Source organism: Chiroxiphia lanceolata, chromosome 5 (assembly GCF_009829145.1).
Source record: "Chiroxiphia lanceolata isolate bChiLan1 chromosome 5, bChiLan1.pri, whole genome shotgun sequence".
NCBI classification, from domain to species: Eukaryota; Metazoa; Chordata; class Aves; order Passeriformes; family Pipridae; genus Chiroxiphia; species Chiroxiphia lanceolata.
Genome location: NC_045641.1, coordinates 47,739,273 through 47,764,090, shown reverse-complemented (window position 1 = coordinate 47,764,090; position 24,818 = coordinate 47,739,273). Strand labels below are relative to the sequence as shown.

Sequence of the window (24,818 nt, the reverse complement as noted above, 5' to 3'; positions counted from 1 at the left end):
ACATCCTGTCACTGGTCACCACAGAGAAGAGATCAGTGCCTGTCCCTCCTCTTCCCCTCGCGAGGAAGTTGTAGACTGCAATGAGGTCTCCCCTCAGTCTCCTCCAGGCTGAACTGACCAAGTGACCTCAGCCGCTCCTCACACGGCTTCCCCTCAAGTCCCTTCACCATCTTCATTGCCCTCCTTTGGACACACTCTAAGTGCTTAATATCTTTCTTATATCATTGTGCCCAAAATGGCACACAGGACTCAAGCTGAGACTGCACCAGTGCAGAGTTAGACCAGGACAATCACCTTCCTTGACATGATGCACTTACAGTCATGAGATATGCAAGGGCTTTCACAACATTTCAGAAGATACACTTCTGTTGGACTTACAGAAAAATAATGATTATTTATATAATGTCACTAAATAGTAGTTGTCTGGGAAGAGCTGAAAGAGTCCAGTATTTATTTATAAAAGGAGTTCCATATATGTATGTACCTATGTATATAAGTATCATATATACATTGAAAAAAGATATAATCAAGTATGTCTGATTATTTGTCTTTATTTTATGGCCTAATATTATCTAACAAAGTGGAGCTGTGTTCCTGGTTGATCTTGATAATCTACAGATCTTATACAAAGTGGATAGATCTGATTCATAACAAGCCCATGTACCTCATATATGTAGGGAGACCAAACTCATGATACAAAGAGTGTGGAGTTGCCCTCCAAAGGAACAGTTAATCTGATGCACTGATTTCCAGCATTAGCCGTATGGCATCCCTGTAAATTGCTCAGATCACATAAGATCATACATGGAGATATCATTGGCAATGGTTTTAGAACATGATTCACATTGCTAAAACATGAATGACTTTACTCAGTAAAGGTATTGCCTGCTGATCTGGTTTTGGACCAAATATTTTCATAATTTAGTAGCGGTTCTTACAGTGTTCTTTTGCAGGATGATGCCAAATAAGAGGTAACATTTTTTCCAGTCGGGATGACTGGATTCTGAAGGACAGAACTCTGGAGTGAATCCAAAGATCTGTCTGACTCATCATTGACAAGCTGGAGTTACTATGGTTCTCTGTGAAACCCCAGCTTGTCCCTATAGACAAATGGAATACAGAGGAACTCTGCTGTCATAGCTGATGAAAGCTTTCTGCCTTCTAACCAATCTAGGCAAATTGGTCTTGACTATAAATATAAAGTAAAGCTAACCAGTACTAGTCAGGAACATATTGCTTTCTGAATATAGCCACGGTGTTATGTAGTATCCTCAGCCAGTGTACTTCAAATGAGTAGTCCATAAAGAATGAAGAAGCCAAGCTGGTTAAATGAAGGTAAAATGCAAAGTGACCTTATATATGACAGATTTTTTAAATAAACCATGACTAATTGATTGCCTTTTCCTTTGTGTAACATCATCATGAAGTCAATGCGTTTCTCCTTTGCATATTTGCATATCAACTGATTTTTTGCAACATTTAAACTGATGTAATTATTAAGACTGTCAGAATAAAATTATATACCTTCAAAGGAAATTGATTCTAGCTTCAAGTTATCACAGTTCTAATTCATTTAAACTAGTTCACTTTACTTTTGTTCAGGTTTAGTTTATTTGGTTTTTACCATACGGAGTATTTAAATGGGGAAACTGAGTGCTCATCAACATGTTTTTCTAGGTAGATTCTTTCCCAAACTGAACATACCTAAATTTGCATGTAGTTACACGTGCATGGACTGTCTAATCTGCAGACTTCTAGAACACACTTCCCAGTGGCCTGTGTCAGCCGTACTAGACCACTAGTTTCTCTAGTACTTTTGCAGAAGCCTGCTTGTTATCTTTTGGTTTGCAAAATTTAGCTTTCACCCTGGTCTCATGTGACATGAGCTCCTTGCACAGTCTCAACCTCAGACACATGCTGGCACACAACTGGCTCCCAGGCTAGTTCACCTACTTGCTGGCTGATCAGCTTGATCTTCATTAGCAATCATATGCTGTCTCACATACCCGCCCTACAGTTGCAGGCTCCATGGGCACACACAGGTCCTCTGACCTATGGTCTCTCTAGCCTGAAGTGTTCCCCAGCATTGTTTCATGTTGATGTGTGTCACCCCTGGACAGTGGGGTGGAGGCTCTCACAGTACAGTTCTGAGAGGGAGCCCAGCAAAGTGTGGTTTTGCCTGCTGTTGTGCTGCTGTTCTCTGCTGGACTCGTAGAGATGACCCTTTAGTGTACTGATGATACTTCTGTGATGAACATCAGAGTAGTTGGACTAGGATATTGGACTTGATTCTCCTCCTTGCTATTACCTCTTTGTGTTCCTTTGTGGATGTACATGGGAGCTGTCTATCACATAACTTAACAGGTTTATAAAAATTTGTATAGTTTCCAATTATCTCAATACCATTCTGACTTGTTTTTTTGGGTACTTCACCATAGTAATTTCCTCATATAAAGATTCTGGAATTTCTTACCTCAGAAGTTCCTTTCAAGTTGCTTCTTAAGTCCTAACTCTATCAATATATGCTTTTGTAGGATCTTTTCTTTTTCTTTCAATTGCAATTCTTTTATCCTGATCTTATTCAAAGGATAAGGCCACAATGACTCTTTGCAAGACTCATTGTATCTGAGTATCTGGATATCCAGGACTTGGGTATCTTTGTGTCTGGCATTCTTCCTCTCCTCAACCACAGAGTGAACTTCTCTAATTTATAATCAGCCTTTTCATAGTTCCTTCCACTGGATAAACTATGGATGACAGATTGGACTAATGACTGTACGAGTCTCATCCTTCTCCAACAAAAAATGTGGTTAGTAACAGTGAGAGTGGTAGTGGACAAGTATATTAGGCTATCTATTTGACATGAAGGTTATTTGTGTAGTTCTAAATGGTTCCACCCTACTCCAGATTTTAGTCTGGGCAGATGTAGTCTGTTAAATCTATCAGTGCTCATTTAGCAGTGATATATTACAAAACTTGAAAAATAATAATTACTGGTGAGATCCCTTTCTTCCACATGCTTTTTTAAATCACTCTTTCTTACTACTTAAGTTACCCTTTTTACTTATGCCTTTAAGTGCTGATCCTGCTGTTTGTATATTTGGAAAAAGATCTTTTTCTAACACACTGTTGTTGTAGCTTTTCATATAGGAAAGAAGAATGATACACAGAAGATAAAAATAATAGTAGCTAAATTCATAACGTGAGTTTATGAATTTTTTTCCGTTTTTTACTGCTTGAGATCTGTCTTTATGGATATTACTACTACTGCACGCATAATTCCTTAGGCAGATTTTCAAAAGTAAAACGAAATTCTGAATTCGATCGGAACAGGAATGTTCTGTTAAGGTGAAGATTACTAGGTAGCTATTGATCCTCATGACTTAAGTATACTAGATGGAAATTATTGACTCTATCTAATTTCTCTTCACATTTCTGTTCCCAGTTAACATTCAGAAGGAACTATATGTATACTGGATGCTTCCACAACAGCTGAGTGGAAGAAACCTTCTCTGCCTTTCAGAGATGCATAGAATTACAGATAGACACCTTGGAACCATCCTAGAAGTACTATTTTGTGAATGTCTACCATATCTCCCCAATGAGGGATCAAATATACTCCTTGATATGAATCAAATCTATATACTCCTTTGTTAGCTTGTCCCAACTATTCTTCAAGTTTCCAAGTTGAAGTCCATAATTCCTTGATGGTAAGGGAATTTAAATACCTGAGCAGAATCTTTGTATCTTACACAAATGCTGCATGGGAGAATTTCCTTTAGCTCTGTAAGTCTTCATTACCAAAGAGAGTGGAAGCTGCATTTACCTTTAAGTACCTCCATTTACCTGTAATACCTTCATCCAACAGTAGTTTTATGTTCCCGTGATAAACTTACAGAACATAGGCCATACCTGTAGATCTTGTACCACATTTACTAAAATGATAGTCTTCTATATTTGATAAGTAACAGTATTAATTTATATAGGTTAGAGCAAAATAGTTGTTAATTTGGTGTACTTGTGCATAAAATAGAGAATGGGAGCTATTTTTCTGATGTTCACAGTAAGTACCATTATTGTCTGAATTGTGATACATATTATTGTGTAAAAGTTTGCATTTTCAAAAATTCTCTGTAAAATTGTCCATGTGCTTTGTATAAGCTCACCTTACACAACTGACCATGTGTATGAATGTAGGCAGAGCACTAATGAATATAGTAGCCTGGCTGTGTGCTCAAATAGCTTTAGCCAGTGTGTTTCTGTCAGGTTAACAGTTAACATGGAAATTTTGGAAGATTTTGGCCCAACACAAGTTCCACAAGTTCTCCTGTAATATGAAGAACAACGCAAGTTCCTGTAATATGTATTTATTCCATGGAACAGAGGAACAATAAGGAAACTAGATATATCTGGTTGGTGTTTGCCACCAACATCAATGGAAAGAGGGTGAAGCTTAGAATTTCCCGCTATTAAAACTGACCTGGCAAGATGAGATTCATTACTTCTGTTGAACTGAAGAGCCAGGGTGTCTCTAGGAAGAGCTTCCAAAAATGCTGAGGACCTAGGAGAGAAGGTGAGGAGAGGAGTGGGAAGGGTGAGGACTAGGCTGTGTGAGCCTCTCAGCCCTCAACAGGGATTAGACCCTAAAGTATGCAGGCTTGAACACCATGCTTTATCCGTCTTCTCTGGAGGAACTGATTCCGTCCAGTGTCATCCTCCTCCTTGCTGCTTCATTTCAGAGAATAAATAAATTCCAAAGAGTCACAAGTCAGTTATCAGAGAAGGTTTAGTGAAACCAATGGGCAGACAGACACTCATGTCATCAGGCAGCCATCTTAGGCTTTTAAAGACTGTTATCATCGTTTACCAAAAATATTTTCCTTTCACCTCAGCAAAACTACCGTATAAAGACCAGAAGTATTAGTTCATGGATAACTAAATAGTGATGATATACTACAATGATAATGAAATAATATGATGAAGATATATGAACAGAGAGGAAATGCGATGGAAAAATTATGCATACCTTGCATGCACAGTTCTTACACTGTCAATGGGAAGTGTGCCTGTGTGATGATTAGCTGAATTAACTTTTGATTTCCTTGCTTTTGTGTCTCTATGTGTTTAACAACAGCCACTTCACAATTATTTCTTTCCATATGGCAAAGTGTAGCAAAATAAAAAATAAATCAACTGACCATCTTTTTCTTTAGTCTGTTGTTTTCATGTTTCTTTTGAAATACTACTCTTTATATGTAATTATCTTCAGCTCATTAAAAAGAAAGAAAAAATACTAATTTTCTTACCAAGTAAAGAGTATTTTCAATTAATATTTGATGTCAGTTCAAAAGGTCAGTATTCTTTGTCCACAGTGAGAGCAGACTGTAATAAGGAGGTCTCTGCTTTTGGCAATAATGTAAATAGCATAACAGACTTCAGTTTCTTTGTGCCTTACTTTGGCAAGATGAAATGGAAGAAACTAATTGATAATCATGTTTTAATTAATTGTTGAATAAAAATTGCTTTTTGCACAAAAAGTAGGTTCAATTACTTTAGTAAAATTCATGAAGTGATAGGAAGATTTTCCTAATTTACTGATGTACATAGGAAAACAAATTCCTAACTTACTAATGCATGCCAATTTAAGAAGTTTGATTATTGACCACATCAAAGTATTAGAAAAACCATGTTTTTGGGAACATTCAATATTAACAGTATTCTAAAGAGCTGCTAATCTTCTGTCAACAAATATCCTTTTCTGGTGGTTGAATGGTATTTGTTTTGTACCAGGTTCTCCTTAGTGTTGCTTTCGCAGGTGTTTTAATACACAGATAAATCAATATATTTGATAATTCTTCACAAATGGTATATGTTTATGATATCAGTGAAGGGCTCCTTAGGATTTTTCTCAATCTGCACTCTACTCTTCTTTGAAGTTGGGTGCTTTTTATAGAGCTAATATGCAACTGGACATTTGCCCTGCTGTATTCTGTTTGCAAGAGAAGAGCTTTAGATGAATCCAGAAGTTTTAGAGTGTAAGAACTTGCATTCACAGACTGTCCAATTTGAATTTGATTCTCAGTTATTAATGCATAAATAGGCCCTGTATATACTGGACCTGCATCCCATTTGTAGAAAATAATGTTGCAATACTGTAGAATGCGAGACCACCTAGGAGGGGATTTCTGCGCCGGTCCAAGGGAAAAGAGGTGCTTGTAGCCAAGTCCTGCTCTCGTTTGCTGCATTCTTTAGTTTGTTACCAAGCTGTGATTTTGAGCATGTCTCTGTGTACTGCTTGAAAGCTGACAGTGATTAGTTTGTCCATCCTGTCTTGCGTCTCTGAGTCATCGGTGACACTGTCTTTTGTCCTTTGTCTCTCAACCTCCCAACCTGTGTGTCCTGAGGAGTTTTACATAGGTGCATTTATATAGTCACTAATAAAGTTTCAGAGGACTTTTTTTTTTTTAAATCAGTGTAGTTTCAGTTGAAAAATATTTCCTAAGACCAGACTCAGGAAGTATAATAATGTTTTAAATAATGCATGAATTAAAGTAGAAAAATAGGGAAGAAAGAATGCAGATCTTTGGGCAGGGTTTTGGTGTGGTTTTTTTTTAGTTTTTCTTTGAGTTTTTTTAATGTTTTTTTAAAAATATTATTAGTGATGCCCAGTGCATCATGAATAATATATGAACTCATAGATCCCTTGCATTTTGAAAAAACAACCAACAGACAAGTCCTAACAACTGTAAGCCAAAGCAAGCAAGCTAGCAAAACCAAGTAAATTTTATTCTGGTTGTTTGTGTATTTTTTTAATATTTAAAATGCTACTTTCTATACCACTTATTTTTCTTCATTCTCCTATTAGTTGGTATAAATAAAGTGATGAAAATATAATCCAATAGATCAGAAAATAATGAATAAAAATTATGCAAAAGTAGGAAAGGTTATAGAGTATCAATAGGTGAGGACTTCTTTCCTTCCAATAGATAAAGACAGTTTTTCTTTGCCATATAAATCACATCTGTCTATTACAGAGAAGCTATCAGTTCGAGGACTCAGTTTTTACTATTTCATGAAGTTAAAATAACTTCCTTGAATTGAAAAGATTAGAGTGACTTTTCTTAGCTGGAAGTTGCCTTCTGTAGAAAAGGACATCTGTAAGTGTCTGAGCAGATTTTTTAAAAAAAGTTACCTATTTTTTTTTCTTCTTTGCACCCAAGAAAATAATTCAGTTGTGTTCTTCCAAGAAATTAAATTGCAGGGAGAGGTGAGATACCTAGCATTATGTAGAATTACGCTCACTGCAGAACACAGTGTATCACCCAAATAATTCTGTATGCACCCAGTATTACTTGCAGAAAAACAAGTGCTTAAGTTTATGAGCTAATGAATCATTCAAACACACACAATGAAAAAGAGACCAGTCTGCATCAGTATTCCGTAGTGTGTGTGTGTATATGCATATATTCCATTTTTTAGGTAGTAAAATACAGATTCTGTAGTATATAATTCTTAAAAAAACATATGTTAAGCATACCGTGTCATTTTATTCATGTAGATGATGAAAAATGTCAATATGAAGAATTCCTTTTACCTATTAGCTTCAGCTACAGCACTTGATTCTAAGGTATGAAGTGAAGCAAAAATGTGGCTTGCCAATGACTGTTTAACACTGTATTAGAAACTAAAGAAAACAAATTGTAATTCAGGGCTCATAATTTTGTGTCCTGGAAATTTTAATACTAATGATTGGAAACTGCGATGCAGAAGAATAAATTGCTTCTACAAAGGATACAGTTAGTTTCAAATGTAGTTGCTTAGAAAAATACCTGTGGGTATTCAATATGCCTCTGTTATCCAATTTCCACTATTTGGTTTTGTTGTTGGTTTTGGTGGATTAACAGCCATGTTTTTCAACTTTGAAACAAAATATCTCCTTTAGTGGTTTTTGAAGAGTCCATAATAGATGGTGAAACTGTTTACACCGGACATATAATGAAGCTGCCTGTAAAATACAGAAAGATAACAAAAGGGGAAAAAAAGGAAGAAACATAATTTAATTAACTTATTTTAAAGGCATATTTAATTTATTAAAAAAATATAATCAGTTAAAGTGGGAGCTAAAATATCAAGTCAAGCAAAAAGAATAAATTTACTGCCCCTTTAAAGGGGTTCTCACTAATCTTATGTTTGTTTGATTCCAGACTAACTGACCTAAAGTCAATGAAAACTTGTGAAAAAGTAGTGCAAAATCAGATTATAAACTCAGTGTAATTACCAGAGTGATAGGGAGAGAACAGATCTAATTGAAATGACAGAAGAGTCATTAGTCTTTAAGACTGCCCTACCTAAAGTTCATGACTACTATAAAAATGAATGTGTAAAATTATTTTTATAAATAAATTATATTGATATCAAGATGACATTTGCTATTTTATATACTTTTTAAGGTAATTAATCTCCTAAAGTTTAATCACACTTGTTGCAGAGATCTTTAGATTATTTGTACATCAAATTTCTGACACATCTGTACTTGCCAAGCCAAAAAATTAACTTCACAATTTTGCTTTATTTGCAGCATCTGGCGAGGACCAAACATAAACTGCACAGACAGTTCAGGTTATACTGCTTTACATCATGCAGCTTTAAACGGACACAAGTAAGTGCCTCACATTTGTTTTTTATGTAGAATGGTATTTAGCTGTGTAACATAGAAATATATAACATCGCACTGAGGTTTTCACTGAAAGTTGACAAACTTTGACTTACTGAAATAGTCATTTTTCCCATGGGATATATTAATATAGAATGCTTTGACACTGTCATCAATATCAGCACGTGGTAATGACAAATGGGAAATGCAGTTTATAAGCTGTTGATTATGTACTCTTTCTTCCAAATTCTTCCTCAATTTTGAGTACATTTATTATTGTTACTAGTTGTGGCTCTAGTGCTTTTTAGTTGCTGGGAAATTGCAGCAGAAAATTTTGTAGTATACTTTCGTGTGTATGTATACACGTATAGTGTGTTGAACATTTAAGGAAGCAATTTTGTTAAACAAAAGAACAGTAAAGATTAATCATCATCAAAGCAAATTAGCATGAAAAGAATATTTAGTAATTATACGCTTGGAAGCAGAGAAAAAAAAAGGCTATTACCTCATATGGGACCTTACAGCTTTTCCCAAGGTGCTGCTGTCCATCCAAGCTGCCACATGCATGTCTCAACAATTTTAGGGGAAAGAATGGAAAATCCCCACTGAGGGGCACTGCACAGGCCCAGCAGTGCAGGTGAACTACTTAAGGCATTGAAAAAAATCTGGAAACTTGCTAGGCATTTTGTTTTAGACCCTGTTATTTGTTCTATGTTATCTCTGCTGTTACATTTTCCCCCTGCTACATATTACCTCCGTTGTATTTTTCTGCCAGCTGCATGTTGTTATTAAGGCAGAACAAGAAAGAAAGGTTTTAATGAAGTCTAGAAATTTCTAGTGGGGTGGACCCCACTGTAACCAAGGTAAGAGCTGCCCCACTTAATGCAGTCCAACTGCCCTGTTTGCAGACTGATGGTATTAACGCTGACTTGATTTTCACTAAAGAAAATTCTAACATAAAGCTTTGGTTATTTCCTCTGTGGGAGATAAGGAACTGCCCAAAAACCATCTGAAATTAAGAGTGATTTGAACTAACTTGAATGTGATTTTGGACTGTCCATAAGATAAACATAATAATTTTGTGTTTAATTTACTCATTGCACCATTTTTGCATTCTTTCATGGAAAAATTAAGACATTAGGATGTGTCTTTAATTATATTCTAGAAACCTGCATATTTTCTTTAGGAAAGATTAATCTTTTGGTGAATATAGGATATTCTGCTTCTAAATAAATATGTGAAGTTAAAATACTGTTAAATTAGATACCATGCATTTTCCAAAGTTTGAGCTCTGTAAGAAGATCAGAATCATCCATTAGGTCTAACTCCTTAATATGATCTGTTAAACTCAGCCTTTTTGTTCATAATTTATGGATTGTTTCTTGTGCTGTTGCTTGTTTTTGGCTGACAAAAGCTGAAGTGCTAGCTTGAAAAGATTGCTGGTTTTAAATAGAGAAAAACTGAGTTTAGCATGTTTAATATTGGCAACAAACCAATAGTTATGCAGCAAACTAAAAATATTACTTTATAAACACTGAAACTATCAGAGACTTCAAGTGAATTCTACCAATATAAACTATAAAATCTCAAAACATACAATATACAAAAAAACTATAAAATACCAAAACATTTCAGACACAGCGTGTGCCAAACTTCTCCTGAGGTTTGGGAGGACTTAAAAATATGGACTTATGTTTAGCCACATATATAACTGCAGCTTTTGAAAAGTCCAGTGCTGGCTGCTATGACCCCTTACACTCACGGCAGGGTAAGTAGCAGTTACTGATATCCCATTTATACCTTGTTATATTAAAGTACACTTAAATACATCATGAGGTATTTCATGCTGAATCGTGAAGTTTCAGGACCTGTTATCCAAGCCATCCTACTGCTCCTGCTGCAAGAGAATTGGACAGTGGTGGTTCTAATTTTGTTAGTCACTACAAATGACAAATAAATAACTTTACACTCTATTTCAGATTTCAGGCTTGATATTCAAAATCAAAACTATGTACAATCTTTTGATAAAAGAATCTTCCCCCTTAGGGGACGTTCTTGTCCTTTAAAAATCTTTGGGGTTTTAATTTTTCCCACTTTACATTAGGTTGAACCTGAGATATTTCAGTTTTTTAGGAAAAGTGAGAACGCGAGACCTAATGACCCAACCAATAATTTTTGGCTGGGTTACTTATTGGACACCAGTATTCAAATCCCTGCTTGATCACTGTATGTGATAAATTCCCTCTTCCTTCATTATTCTGATGTAGTTCTCTTTCCTTCAGAAACTATTCTACTTTATATAAGTAATTAAATCCTATCTGGGGCAATCACTGGAATCTCAGTCTCCCTAAATAATTTTACTTAGCCCAATAATGTTACTGGGCTAAGGACTCTGAGTCTTCTCTCTGAAATTTATTTCTACAAAATGAAAAAGTTCTGACAAAGTGCTAAAAAAGAACCACCCTAGATAAGTGTGGTGGGTCAGGGCATTCTTGAAGGATGAAGGAGATGTATGTTCTATTTTGTAGCTTGAATCTTGCAATAGACTCATCCCAATAGTTCCTGTGTATTGTTATCTATAGATTTCAGCTGTGGAGGTTTTTTTGCTAATTTTCTCCCATTTAGTTCAATTTATGCTTCTTTTGTTTTGTATCCCTTTCAAACAACTGTGTATCTGGCTTTCATTAGACCATCTATTACATCATCAACTATTACGATATGAGAAGTCTCTCAAACCTTATGTGTGCTTAAGTGTTTCACTCAGGATTCACTTTCCTGGAAGTTTCTGTGTAGCAAAAGTCCTTCTATAGTGGAGCTGCTCTTTCTTGATTGTTTTCATGTTATTTGACCTTATCAGGAGTAACCAAAATCCAGCTTAAATTCTCCTCAAAGCTTAGATGTGATGATTCCATATCTTTTGAAGTTAACTGTGAGTTTCTTTTGACCTGGTTATAGTCCCTCATAACTCACCACGTTTTTTTCTCAATAGGAAATTAATAAGGTTTCATCAAGGTTGGGGGAATAATTGCCTCAGATATGTCTTCTGTCCTAATTTGTAGTCACAGGTTTAATTTTTAGACATAACATAGGCTACACCGAGCTTCCTCCCCCCACTGATTTTTTTGAGCCAAATCAGTAAGTCAGTGTTTCCATATTCAGTAAAAAATGTGTGTAGAACTGCCCACACTGGATCATAGATTCTGTAAGCTTAAGAACTAATGAGGCCTGACTGTGTCAAACTCTGAGATGTCAAGTGCAGCAATAAGACAGAATTTATTTACTTTCTGAAATACTCGATAACATTATCATACCACACAGTTAATTTTTATGTTTAGCTTGTGAATTTAAGTACAGGAGACTGCTTAAAAATCAGGGATGGAACATACCAACTTATACCAGTCTTTCATTTAATGTATGATAAGTCACACCAAAAATACTGAAAGTAATATAAAAAGAATTAAAATGATAATAAGTCACTTCTTCCCTCACTATTATAAGGAAGCTGCATGTGGGAAATGAAAATAGAAGCAGTTATTTCATAGAAGATAGTATATATCTAGCTAGATCATCATTACATTGTTTTTTAACTATCTTTGAGATAATGTTTTAAAGAAGAGGAAAAATTGTTACTGTGAGAATTATGTCCATAAAACTACCCTCTTGTCTTCCTGCCTCCAGAACTCAGCAATGCTGGGGACAAGAGTACTTCTCTGGCTTTAATGTCTGAGGGACATGCACATTACCTGGACTGGCAAATTCTAAAAGTGATTCTTTGGCCAGGTGATCCTGCTGAAAGAAACATATTCAGAGAACTGGTGATAATATTGGTGGTATTCATAAGAAGTAAGAATCAATAAAATTAATAACATTTTGGCTACGTTTTACTGTCTATTTAATTTTTAGAAATTATTGGTCTTCACTTATTCTATGTTTTGCTTGACACACAGGGGTTTTTTTCTATTATCCGGGATAAAAATTTTGGTAATATGTATGTTCATGTAAAAACTTAATAAAATAGGCTTTCTGTCAATTTTTAGATTTACCTCCTGTTTTCCAGGGATATAGTTCTCAAATTACTTCAGTATGAAGCATCAACTAATGTGGCAGATAATAAGGGTTATTTTCCTATTCACTTGGCTGCTTGGAGAGGAGATGTAGATATTGTGAAGATTCTCATCCATCACGGACCATCACACTCCCGAGTGAATGAACAGGTGAAGTGTGATAAAAAATATTTGTGTACATCAATGGAAAAGAGCAGCAAATATTCTTTAGGTCTGAGGAATTTATAGCCAAGTTAAAAAAAAGCCTATTTTTCATTGTTTCAGTAATTTCTTCTCCAAGACTGATAAAATCTTCCATTATAAGTATATCAGATACCTTTATTCTGGATGGGCACTGACCTAAAGAATATTAGATTTAAAAAGTATGGAAAAACCTTTTGCTTGTTTTTGAAAAATCGTGTGAAGACATACTCTATGCATCTTTTATGTATGGATGTAAATTTGCATAAACTCTGCATCTTTTTTGCTGTATTAAATATTAAAGTCCTGAAAACCTTTGAGATAAAATTAACATCCTTGGTATATTTTAAGTGTACTGTAAATTAACAGATATGAAGAGATAAATGACAAACCAGATGGACTGCATGTATGCATGTGGAACAGAAAGGACACATATATACCAAGAAAAAATAATGAGAGTATTACAGTGAGTAAGGGCAGTATAAGTATGTTGCATTCTGTTGTCAGACATATGGCACACCTTCTGTTTTTATTCTGTATATTCTTATCTGGTCCATTCATAGGGCCAGCATTTAAAAAGAGAAAGAAGGTGATTAAAATTTGACACCATCTATATTAGGCTGAACTGCTTAAGGACTGGAAGTAGGCTGTGAAGTACAAGTAGTAACCGTTAAGCTACTGAATTTGCCAGGGTAATCAGGGAGTTATTGGAATGTAAAGGTGGGAGTCAGCTCTAGATTCAGATCTAAACTGTAATTGCCTACAGTGCAGCATTCGGTTCCACAGAGGTCTGGTCAGTGTAATCACAGGAACCAACAGGGTTATTCAGGTGACCAAAAGTAAGGCAGGATTCAATTGCCCAAACACAGGTCCTGGTGGAGTGGGTGATGAACTCCAGGTGGGGTAACACCTGGTAACCTACAGCACCTCAAATGGTAAAGTGCAATCTGAGAAATGAGTTGCACTCTCAGTGCCTATATTAGTGTGGCCAGAAGGCAAATGGTTAGAAAATAAAAAATGTGAGACTTACATTGCAAACACTTAACTAGTGTGAGATACCATACCTTGAATAATCTATTTGATATCTGAGGTTATACAGTTAGCCATTTGAATACATACAATAACTATGATATGAATATCAAGTATTAGTGCAGGAAATATAGGAAAATAATGTAATGGAATATGCCCATGTGACAGTCTTCTGGGAAATCGTATGATACTCTGACTTATCCAAGAAAAAACACAAACCCCAAAATTTGTCATTCTGTGCTTTGAGTTGCAGATTAGGAGTTTCTTCAACTTTCTCATTCTCATTAGCTATTTTTTGTAGGATGAAACTAGTTGAATTGTAGGACTACCTTTTGTCAAGGAGAGGATTTTTTTCAGTTTTGTTTATGCAACAAAACAAAAAGCAACTTTCTGATTTCATGTTACCCGTTTCTTCAAGAGATTGTATACTGACAGAAAACTGGAAGCTATGTAGGAACTTCAGAGAGGGGGATAGTGAAAAAGATATTTTAGTAAGATCAGAAAGAGAAATGTGAATTCAAACCTACTTCTCTCCAGTCCCACATATACATCCAGACTTCTAGAATATTCTTGAACTTGATTAGATGTGCTGTCTCTGGTTTGATCACTGGAGCAAATAAGCAGGGATACATCTGATTATATACCCCACTGACTCAAACAGGTCATCCTACCATCTGTTAATTTTACCCAAAAACTTTATAATAGAAAATACATGAGCGATCCTCATAAGAAATGTTACACCTTAAGTCTTTTAAGGGAATCTTGATCATATTAAACTTTGAAGTTAAGCATACAGAGTTTTTCTGACCTTGTAAATTCCTTGGTATTCCACTCTGGACAATGGCCAGCTTTAGTATGTGGACTACTTTGCTGGCACCTACTTTCCCCTGCTAATTAGCGCTCTGCGCAGGAGAATGCTATCTGTATCAAGAAAAGAGGGAAATGCCATCTTGATATAGAGCCACCTCCACCCACATGTCCTCAAATAACACCTGTCATCCTCACTCTGATACCTGTTGTACATTCTTATGAGCCCGTAGGCTTCTGAGGCTTTTGCTTATTTGCAGATGGGCTTTATAAGGCAGGTGACTCTTCATAGCTCTCATAACTTCTCTCACATCTGTGGAACTGAAGCTACAGCTTATAAGAAATCCTGGCCTATTGTTCTTCCTTTTTCTTCTGAAAGCTGGAGAGAAGGATAGCCATTTTTCATGACACTTTCTCACCACAGCAAATACTGTACTCAAGTCAGTCTTTTTTTTCTCCTGGTTGGTTATTTTGTTTGTTTTAAGGATCACATTAAAAGTGTAATTGTTTTCAGTTTGAGAAAATAATTTTTTTCATGATTTAAAAATGATTGCAACCAATTTGTAATAGATGTTTGCTTTTCATCTACCTTACTGAAATTCTGTGTAAATGAAATCCTTCTAAAAACTTAAGTGAAAGTAATGAACAGCAAATGAAGTAAATCACAAGCTCATGATGGTTAAATGTATATTACATGAAATAATGAATTTAATATTGTATACTCTAAATTGATTGAACTGCATTCTACACTTCTAAAATGCAGTTAAGTAGCATCATAGGATCATATTGAGCCATATCCAGCATCTAAAGCTCTGAATGCCCCCTACTGTTTCTATTACATAAAATTGGAAAAAAACCAGTAAAGAGCCAAACAGTTAAAGGACAATTATTTTGTGGGGGTTGTGGAATATAGATTGGCAACTACACAAAGAATATGGTTACAGCATAACAATTATGTAAGAAGAATTCTGTCACTGTTTAATACAGGATTCTTAATTGACAGGTATGTTGTATGTTTTAAATTACAAAATATGATGAAATTACAAAAATATAAGTGTTTAACTTCATTAATGAAGACTTAAAATTATGTAAATTATCAATTGAATTAATTTCAAATATGTAGTATGAGATCAAGACTTGTTATTAAATAATACCAAATAAAACACAGTCAAACTACTTACATGTTTATTTATATAAGGACATCTGGATAGCACAAACATTTATTATGGCAATTCTCATCATAAATTAACATAACTGATAACAAATCCTAATCTATGAAAAATGGTTAATAAATAACAGCCACATACAGGTCAATAGGTAGTGGTTTTTTGCAGGAAAAAAAAAGATGAGTGACATCAGGAATAAACATAAAGCTCAAAGTATGTTTTTAGTATATATGTATATTTTACGGAAAATGAACAGTGAAAAATTTACCAGAAAAAATGTGAATGGTTCTGAAATTTCTTGGTGATATTCTCTCTTTTTCTTTATGCACATAGCATGTCTTTTATCTTAAATTGATGTATTCAGTGTACTGTAGAATTTACTGGTGCATCAAATCGTAATGGTCACAGAAACCACTCACATTTCTTTAATATTGTTTGACACTTCTGAAATATGAAGGAGAAGAGTTCAAGATGCATTCATAATACGTAAATACCTAACATCTAGCATATTTACTGACTTCTTCAAAACATCAAAATGAAGCACAGACATTATGTGCTTCTCCCAGTGACACCTCAAGGACTTCCAGGAGTACAATTAATTTCCAAAATAGCCTGCAAAGCCAATATTTTTCAAGTTCTGCATTTGATTTTACCCCCTCCCCTAAAATTAGAGACTACGTGGATGAATTTTGATTTCCCTTGCAACTCTTACTCTACTTTATTTAGAAGAAAAAATATGCAGGAGGCATCTTTTTGATTTGAGCCAATTGCAGAAATAAATTGGAAGAAAAATTTTTTCATCGTAGTCAACCAGATTACTGTTTTTTACAATGTTTACATAAGTAAAGGTGAATTTCAATTGAAAGTCAGTAGATTTGATTTTGATTCCCACTGAGTACTTTGCAGGCAAACTTCCTTTATTTTTTCAGAATGATTAACTTATTGGTGGAACTTCTCAGGAAACTGTCTTCCTGATTTAATACATATGGTAAGACCATCCTGACATCATTCCTTTCTCTGTCTTGGATATATTGTTTCTTTTTTTTTTTTCTCCTCTGTTTAATTCTTTAGTCATTAAAGCCTTATTTTTGTATTTTTTCCCTCTCTAGTTGACTATTCTTGAGTATACTGAGTATACAGTTAGATGTTTTCAAAGTCTCCCTTGTTCCTTCTTTAATCCTTCTTTAATTTTAACTTAAGTGCTTGTTTCGTAACTGAGAAAATAGCAGAAAGCTTTTCATAACAAATGTCTCAGTTACTTGATATTGGGCTTATGTGACAAAGAAATGGCTCCATGATTTAGGAAGTCTTCCTTTTCAAGTTCATCATCAAAATGCATTGATAATAAAGAAGTTGAACACTTTTTGGGAAGGTCTGTTAAATCACTACTTGAGTCATTATTGGTTGTACAGTACTTGCATGGACTTTAGGAGCTTTAAAACTTGCTTGACAAAAATATCATACTACACAGCTATGCAACAGAAGTCCTAAATTTACCCAGTTTAATAGAGGCTTCACAAGGGCCTATATAATATTCATGATAGCCATTCATTCTCTTGATGTGTCCTGTACTACTTCACTATCAGACTGCCAAGCTACAATAACTGTCTCTATAATGTATTTGCTAATCTGTCCTCTAATGAATAGACCTCAAGATATGTTCTACATTTGGCAGTGGCATGCGTTCTTAGTAGCTAAATTTGTAGTACAGCCTGCAATACTGATGAGATGCAGTGCTGTGAAGGCACAGTTCAGCCACACAAGTATGAGTTCTGGCTGTATGTGGAAGAGAATGGATTCAGGGAAGGACTACAAAATGTCAGGATCATGCCCACAAAGAGACCCATGTAGCAAATAATGAAGCAGAAAATTAAAAAAAAGATTAAAAGCTGAATCATAGAATGGCTTCCTTATTTCTGAAAGAGGTCCACTGGGCCATAAGAGTAGCTGCTTGGTTAAAATATTATTAATTGTGAATATTAGAGACTTCTGGTTTATACTGTGTTTGCATAATGTTGGTCTGCTCTTTTTATCTTACATTTTGTATGTCTTCACTTGAGTTTGATTTCTTGATTTTTTTGTTCTTAGAATCACTCATTCGTAGGGTCTATCTTGTAGTTTCTAACATGTAATGAAGCATCTGAAATTCCTACAAGAATTCTAATCTTTTTCTTCAGCACTATGTATTATTTAGCGCTTGGATATCAGATTTGAAGCTCTAATTACAGAATGGTAACTTAGACATTTTATAGCAGATTAACTGCTCACTGCAGTGGCTGTTAATACATAAACTTTCTGTACTCCAGGAGCAGTTGTTTACACTTGGGACTGAAAATATAGGCAGTAGTACTAAATTATTAGTAATTTCTTCAAGAATATTTTTTCACATCTTTCATATATTGCTTCAAAATAGTGTGTTACTTTAGAGATACGAAGACAAACTACCTACCTACTACTACTACAAATCAATAGATTTACACCTGAGTTAGCTTTGACCATACAAAAGACCTGTCAGAACTAATAGCATTTGTGGGAGCAGGGAAATCACATAATTTCAATTGTTAAAATATCTTCATATGTTGGAGGTTTTTTTCAATTATTATTCTTACTGTATGTCTTCTTTAAACAAATTTCTTAAGGAGGAAACTCGTAAGGCTGACAGACATCCATGGCCATCTTTCCCTGAGGGGTGAGAAGAGGAAGATAGTTTTTTCCAGTCCAGGAAATACACATTAGAGCCTCCATTATCTTAGGGATCTCTCTGGGAATGCTGAACCAACTGTGTCTCTCTAGTCTTTCCTAAATTTGAAGATGGCAGACTCTGTCAAAACCTACATAAAACCTCTCTCCTCCCTCCTCAGAAAAACCTCATGATTCCAAGGTGATTTATATAAGTAGTACTAAATTGTCAAAGCAGATAAATTTAGAGGGCAGTTAAACAAGTTTTAATTTACTCTTTGAAAGTTAAAAATTATTCTGTCTTTGATTAATTTACATTTTGAAGAAGGAAGGATGTTTTATTAGAGTTCTAATTAGGTAACACCTCTCAGCTCTGATGACACAATATATACAATGCCTGTTCTGACTGCATATATGTAGGTAATTTAATTAGCATGTTTGCCCAGGTTGGATTCTTCTGCTTTATTTCTCTGATACCTAGTTCTTTATAATTTTGTATCAGTTGGTCATTAAGTGAAATATAGGTTTAATTTGGCAAATACAAACCATAGAAAAATGTTCAACAATGTATATTTGAAAATAGTAACATTTTGTTACCTCTGTGCACCATGCTGTTTTAAAATATACTTTTCTGTAAATATACCCTTGCATGAAAATTCAGCTGGATATTCTTTATCTAGAGGGAGCAAATTTCAGTTGGCTGCTCAGCAACAGTGATTTGGACTGTTTGGTCTCTGTGTGTCTATATCTATCACCACATTTTGAGAAAAGGACCATAGCAAATTTAATTTTTATGTCTCTTTAAACATTTAATCAGAATACTTTTAAGCTACAGTATTGGATCATTGGCATAAGATTCCAAATACTTTAAGTAATATCAATAAATTCTTGAAAAAAATTCAAACATGAACAGATATTGGACAGATAGTTACAGTTGTGAACATGTATTTTGCTATTCACCTCCCAGAATATGAATATACTTATACATCTAATTTCTTTGTGTAACTATTTCCATTGGATATATAGAGTAACTGTAGGCAAAAGTTACCATAATTGGCCATTTTATGTGCAGTTATCTGATTTTCATACTTAATTGTACACAAAATTAGGCTGCAATTGCCTATTCCTCTATCTGTCCATAAAGTACTGAAAACCTAAAAATAGATTTTAATAAACTGTACTTGTGATTTGTGGGTATACCACTGTACATAAGAAAATTGCTTTGCCTAGTCCTATGCAAAAGATACATTAGAAGTCATTAGAGCACAAAAAGCTTATCACAGGTGGTTGATAGATCATTGCAGCCATGTAGTATTGTGATTTCTTTTAATCTGAATTTATGGTCTGTGTGATAAAGAAAGAGCACATGGTGGTCTGAATAATGCACAATGATTCAAATACTTACTATTCATCAAGCTATGTCTGCCAATGGAAGCTTCTCACTTTCTACCTGGTTTTTTTCCAGCCTATGTCTTGCAGTTTAGAGGGAAACACATTCTGGTCTCTCAGATGTTGTGTGGTGGTGCAGACACCAGAAGAGTTTAACTGGCAACATTGATTTACCTAAATGTATTTATCTGTCTCTTCTGTTTCCCAAGTTCATCTGAATCACTTTAAATTACAAGAAGAGATGAAAATGACAGCAATGAAGTTAAAACCCCAAACCCAAGCATTAAGTTCTTGGTTATAGAGTTAGAAACACCGTAACCAAAAAGAAAAATTTTTCCCCTTTCCATCTTTCTAGTTTGTACTGTGCAGGATGGATATTCTTTTGCTCGCTGGCTTATGAGTAAGAGTCCAAAGCCTCATTTCTCTAAGTCTCTCACTGTTTCTGTCTTTCAAAAAGACAATTTTTTTTTTCTATTTTCAGTTCTTTGTCCTCTGAACTTTCTTCAGTTGTTTCCTTGAGAGATAGAACTATGGATTCAGATTTATCACTTCCCCTTTCTTTAGAATTACATTTCTACCTTTCTTTAGTATCTTTTCTGAATTTACATTAATTTTTTACTTATTTATATGACACGTTAGCTTATTGGCTTTCTACTTTTACAACATTTCATAAACTGTCATAACATTTTATAAATCATGTATCAGAAGAGGCATTCAGAGTACATACTTTTAAAATTTATAGAGTCTAACCTATTTTAAGGCTTTATAGAGATTATATATAATATATTAATAATATAGATGGCATATAGAATCCAGAGAGCTGTATAAATTATTTCCTTCCTCTTTGCCTGAAGTTATTTGTCTCTTTGGGATTGCAAGTATATAGACAGAACTGGAAGAAAACAATTAAAGAAGGTACTGCTTAGCCTCAGTATTTATTATTAAATTTATTGAATAGTGTTTTGGGAAAGACTTGGGGGGCATTGCTTTATAAAGGAAAAACCTATTCAGTCTGCAGCATACACATACTCATGTGCCCTAAAAAACAGATATATGTCTCTCCCTGGAGCTCTGAGAAGACTTAACTGCTTAAGTGATGTGTTGTCTTTCTACAGTTGCTATTTTGTCTTCTTCCAAACTTTAATTGTTGTCTTGATAGTAGCTTTTTATAGTGATACATGAAACTAACCTTGTGCCTGATATATTTTCATTGCACAGTTTTTCTCCATAATTTCACTTCTCCAGTAACAAACTGCTATGGTACAAAAACAGCAAAAATGAGAAGAGAGACTTCAGTGTCAGAGCGTTTCTAAGAGGACTCACCTATGATTTCAGAAACAGTTGAATCAAGGAGAGTTACAGATCTTGGTGTATCATGAGCCTACAAGGTTTTTGGGAGCACATTGTTAAAAATGGATTGGGAGCAATGTGGACACATAGGGACCTGATCTGCTTGAGAGCCACAAAGCTGAAGTAATAATGTATTATTAGTAAAATTTTAGTGGAGTAATTTTGAAGCATTTAACATACATTACCATACATTATATTAGAAACCCTGCTTCTGTAGTGATCTCATGGAAGCTGAACAGTTCTACTGTATGATTAAACATGAATTTCTGAAGCTTTTATTTCGCTTTAACAGAACAATGAAAATGAAACAGCACTGCATTGTGCGGCTCAGTATGGTCATTCAGAAGTTGTTGCTGTTCTGTTGGAAGAGCTGACAGACCCTACAATAAGGAACAACAAACTGGAAACACCTCTGGATCTGGCAGCACTTTATGGACGTCTACGTGTTGTAAAAATGATCATTAAAGCATATCCAAACCTGATGAACTGTAACACAAGAAAACACACTCCTTTGCATCTTGCTGCACGTAATGGCCACAAAGCTGTCGTACAGGTGCTTCTGGAGGCTGGAATGGATGTCAGCTGCCAAGTTAGTGTGTAATTTCTTTCTTCTTCCTTTCATACTTTCTTCCTTTCCTTCCTTTCCTTTATCATTAGAATATGATTCAAATGAAATAACTTCTTACTTTTTTCTTTAAAATACACTTGCATTTACTTTGTTAGAAATGCTGCAAGGTGAAATATAATACAGATTTATTTTTTACATTGCAAGTGATGTGTTCAAAGAGGTAACTCAAGAAAGATGCATGTCTTCAAAGCTGAGTGCATATATTCATATTGTCTTGAGAAGTGTAGATGCACAAATCATATCAACTGGTCATGTAGGTGTATAAAACTATATTTTCTACAACAGTGGCTGTAATGATACCAAACTGATTTGCTAAAGCTATGGCCTTTCATGGTCATAGCAATCTGAAACAGTGCTTGACTGAGAACTCATTTTCCTAAGGTTATTAGGTTCCATGCTAAACCCAAAGTTACTAGGTAATAACCATTTTGATTTTCTGCATTTCTAACTTGTTGTCTAAATCTGAAAGAAAATTCTATAGCAATATACTCTTACAGCTACTGACTCCAAGCTGTTAGGTGCTTGGTGCAACTAGTTCTATGCACAGTAAGTTATAATAACGTAAAAGGGGCAACTTTAAATAAAATAGACATAGTTTGGAACAGCTACAAGGTACAGCAGCAGTAAATTTTATGTTCAGTTCTTTCTACAGGAAAGTGTCCAGGCCCTTTAACAAGAGAGGACCAGATTCTGTTATGCCTGACATGTTGCCTCAATCTTATGATTTCACTTGATTTAATTGATGACACTATATTTGTGTTTAAAGTGTATTTTATCTTCAGATTTAAAGTAGCTTTCTTGGTGTGTATATATATATATATATGTATATATATGTGTATATATATATGTATATATGTATATATATGTATATATAAAAATATACTTTGAATTAAGGTTGTTTCAGGTTTATATCTATTTTCAGATAAACAAACAAACCAAACATAATTACATCTAATTTAAAGTCACATCCAGACATTCTCTACCAATTAATAAATCTTAGGAACTTTGCCTAAACTTTGACTAAATTTTATATCCACTTTAAGCTTTATGTGCATTTAATCAAACACCTTTGTACATAAAATTCCTTTTTATATAGAAAAATTGCACCTGGATTCCATGTATTTTCATTTCTGAATTCTTCCATCAAGGTGCTGTTTTTCAACTTTTGAGAAAAAGAATGTGAACTGCGGAAGAAAAAATAGACTAAAAAAAGAAAAAACAAAAAACAAAGCAAACCATAAAATATTAGCATATTTTAAGATTAAAAATGGATATTCCTAAGTGCCTTGCAGATGAGATGTGGTAAAATTGTTTTATGACTTTTATTATCTCTAGTATGTTTTGAGTTGGCGTTGTTACTTGCTTCAAACTATTTTAAAGTGAAACACTTTCCTGTGATTTGCGTACCTGTGTATTTGCCTACCATTATACTTTCAATTTAATTTGATTTTGATTTTCTTTGCTAGAAAGAGTTACGCTTGCAAAGGTTAATACAAGCAGCTCTTTTTTTATCTGACTTTTACTACATCTTCAGTAATTTATAAAAGGTTAATGCTACAGAACTCTCAGATGCATGTTTCTGAATGTATAATTTCTCTTCTATCTCTAGCAAATGAGAAAAAATTCAGAAAGTGATGCCTGAATTGATATTTAAGACAGAATAATTGAAGAAAAATAATCTCTGTCATGGCAACTTACAGACTGATGGTTGCATGAGGGCAAAATATTACGCAATGCTTTTATGAAATGTGTTCTTTCTCTTATGTAATCTAGATAATTTTAGCACTACTGTGAATTCTCCTAAGCCATTTTTATCTATAGTTATACCAAAAGTTTTTCACTGGCCTTTAAAAAATACAGTGGCTGCAATTTTTTTTTACAATCTTCTTTTAAGAAATAAGAAATTCTTTTAGTAATGGTGATATGTTTGGCATCTACACTAAAATTACAGGTCTTACTTGGTTTATTTATTTATTTTTATTCTAATTGCTTTTAAGGAATTTATATTCTTGGTTTTTTTCGTAGTTATTTAGAGGCAGGGCAGTTATTTTATTTTTTTTGTTTTATTTTTTGCACTAGGTTGTCTTATTTCTTCTATGTTTGTCCTCCTTGACATAAGGAAATATCACTTATTTATTTTCTCACTGGTATACATATTCTCTATCAATATGTTCCTTTTCATTCAGCATCTTAGCATATTGACAATTTGGCTCTGTACATCTTGTTGACATTACTTCTATAGCCTCTGAAAAATTCTGTTGATGATTACTGGCAGCTAATTAAACTGAGCAGAACATGCAATGAACCTGTTACTTAAAACTGAACTCGACTTTTGTTATTAATTAAATTGATCTACATCACTTATTGGGAAAAAATAATATACAAAGTAACATCTTATGTGGTAAATAAAATTGTACACAGTTGATACGTGTTAAATAAATTCAGTTTATCACCAGTAGAAAGTTGATTTATGTATCCTAGTGTTCCTGCTGACAATGTCCTTCTGTACTTGCTTGCTTTGTGTGTCCAGCTACGACATTGTACCTGTATTTGGCTGTAAGCTACTTGGGGCAGGTACTGTTTTGTTATATGCTCAGCACAATTTGTGCTCCAGTTCTCTGTATTTCATATACAGAAAACTTATGGCAGGTAATCAATATATAAGCCATTGATGCAAACTCAAGCAGTGTATTCATGGAAAAATGCCAGCATTTTTTGTAGTAAGTATCAATGGGAAAGAATTTCCAAATATAATGGTAGTGTTCAGTTTGCCAGAAACATAAGATCCAAGCCAGTGAAAGCTTCAGGAAGTAAACCAGTGAATATTGTCCATAAATCTTAAGCTCGCTTGCTGTAGTATAGAGAAGAAGAGT

General features: G+C 34.4%; 1 protein-coding gene across 1 annotated transcript in view; it reads left to right on the top strand.

The window, feature by feature from the left end:
- Nucleotides 1–24,818, top strand: part of ANKS1B (ankyrin repeat and sterile alpha motif domain containing 1B) — a 418,757-nt gene that overhangs the window by 38,871 nt on the left and 355,068 nt on the right. The window contains 3 exon segments of the mRNA XM_032689488.1: nt 8,579–8,659; nt 12,711–12,867; nt 21,610–21,906. Coding sequence (XP_032545379.1) covers nt 8,579–8,659; nt 12,711–12,867; nt 21,610–21,906 — 535 coding nt within the window.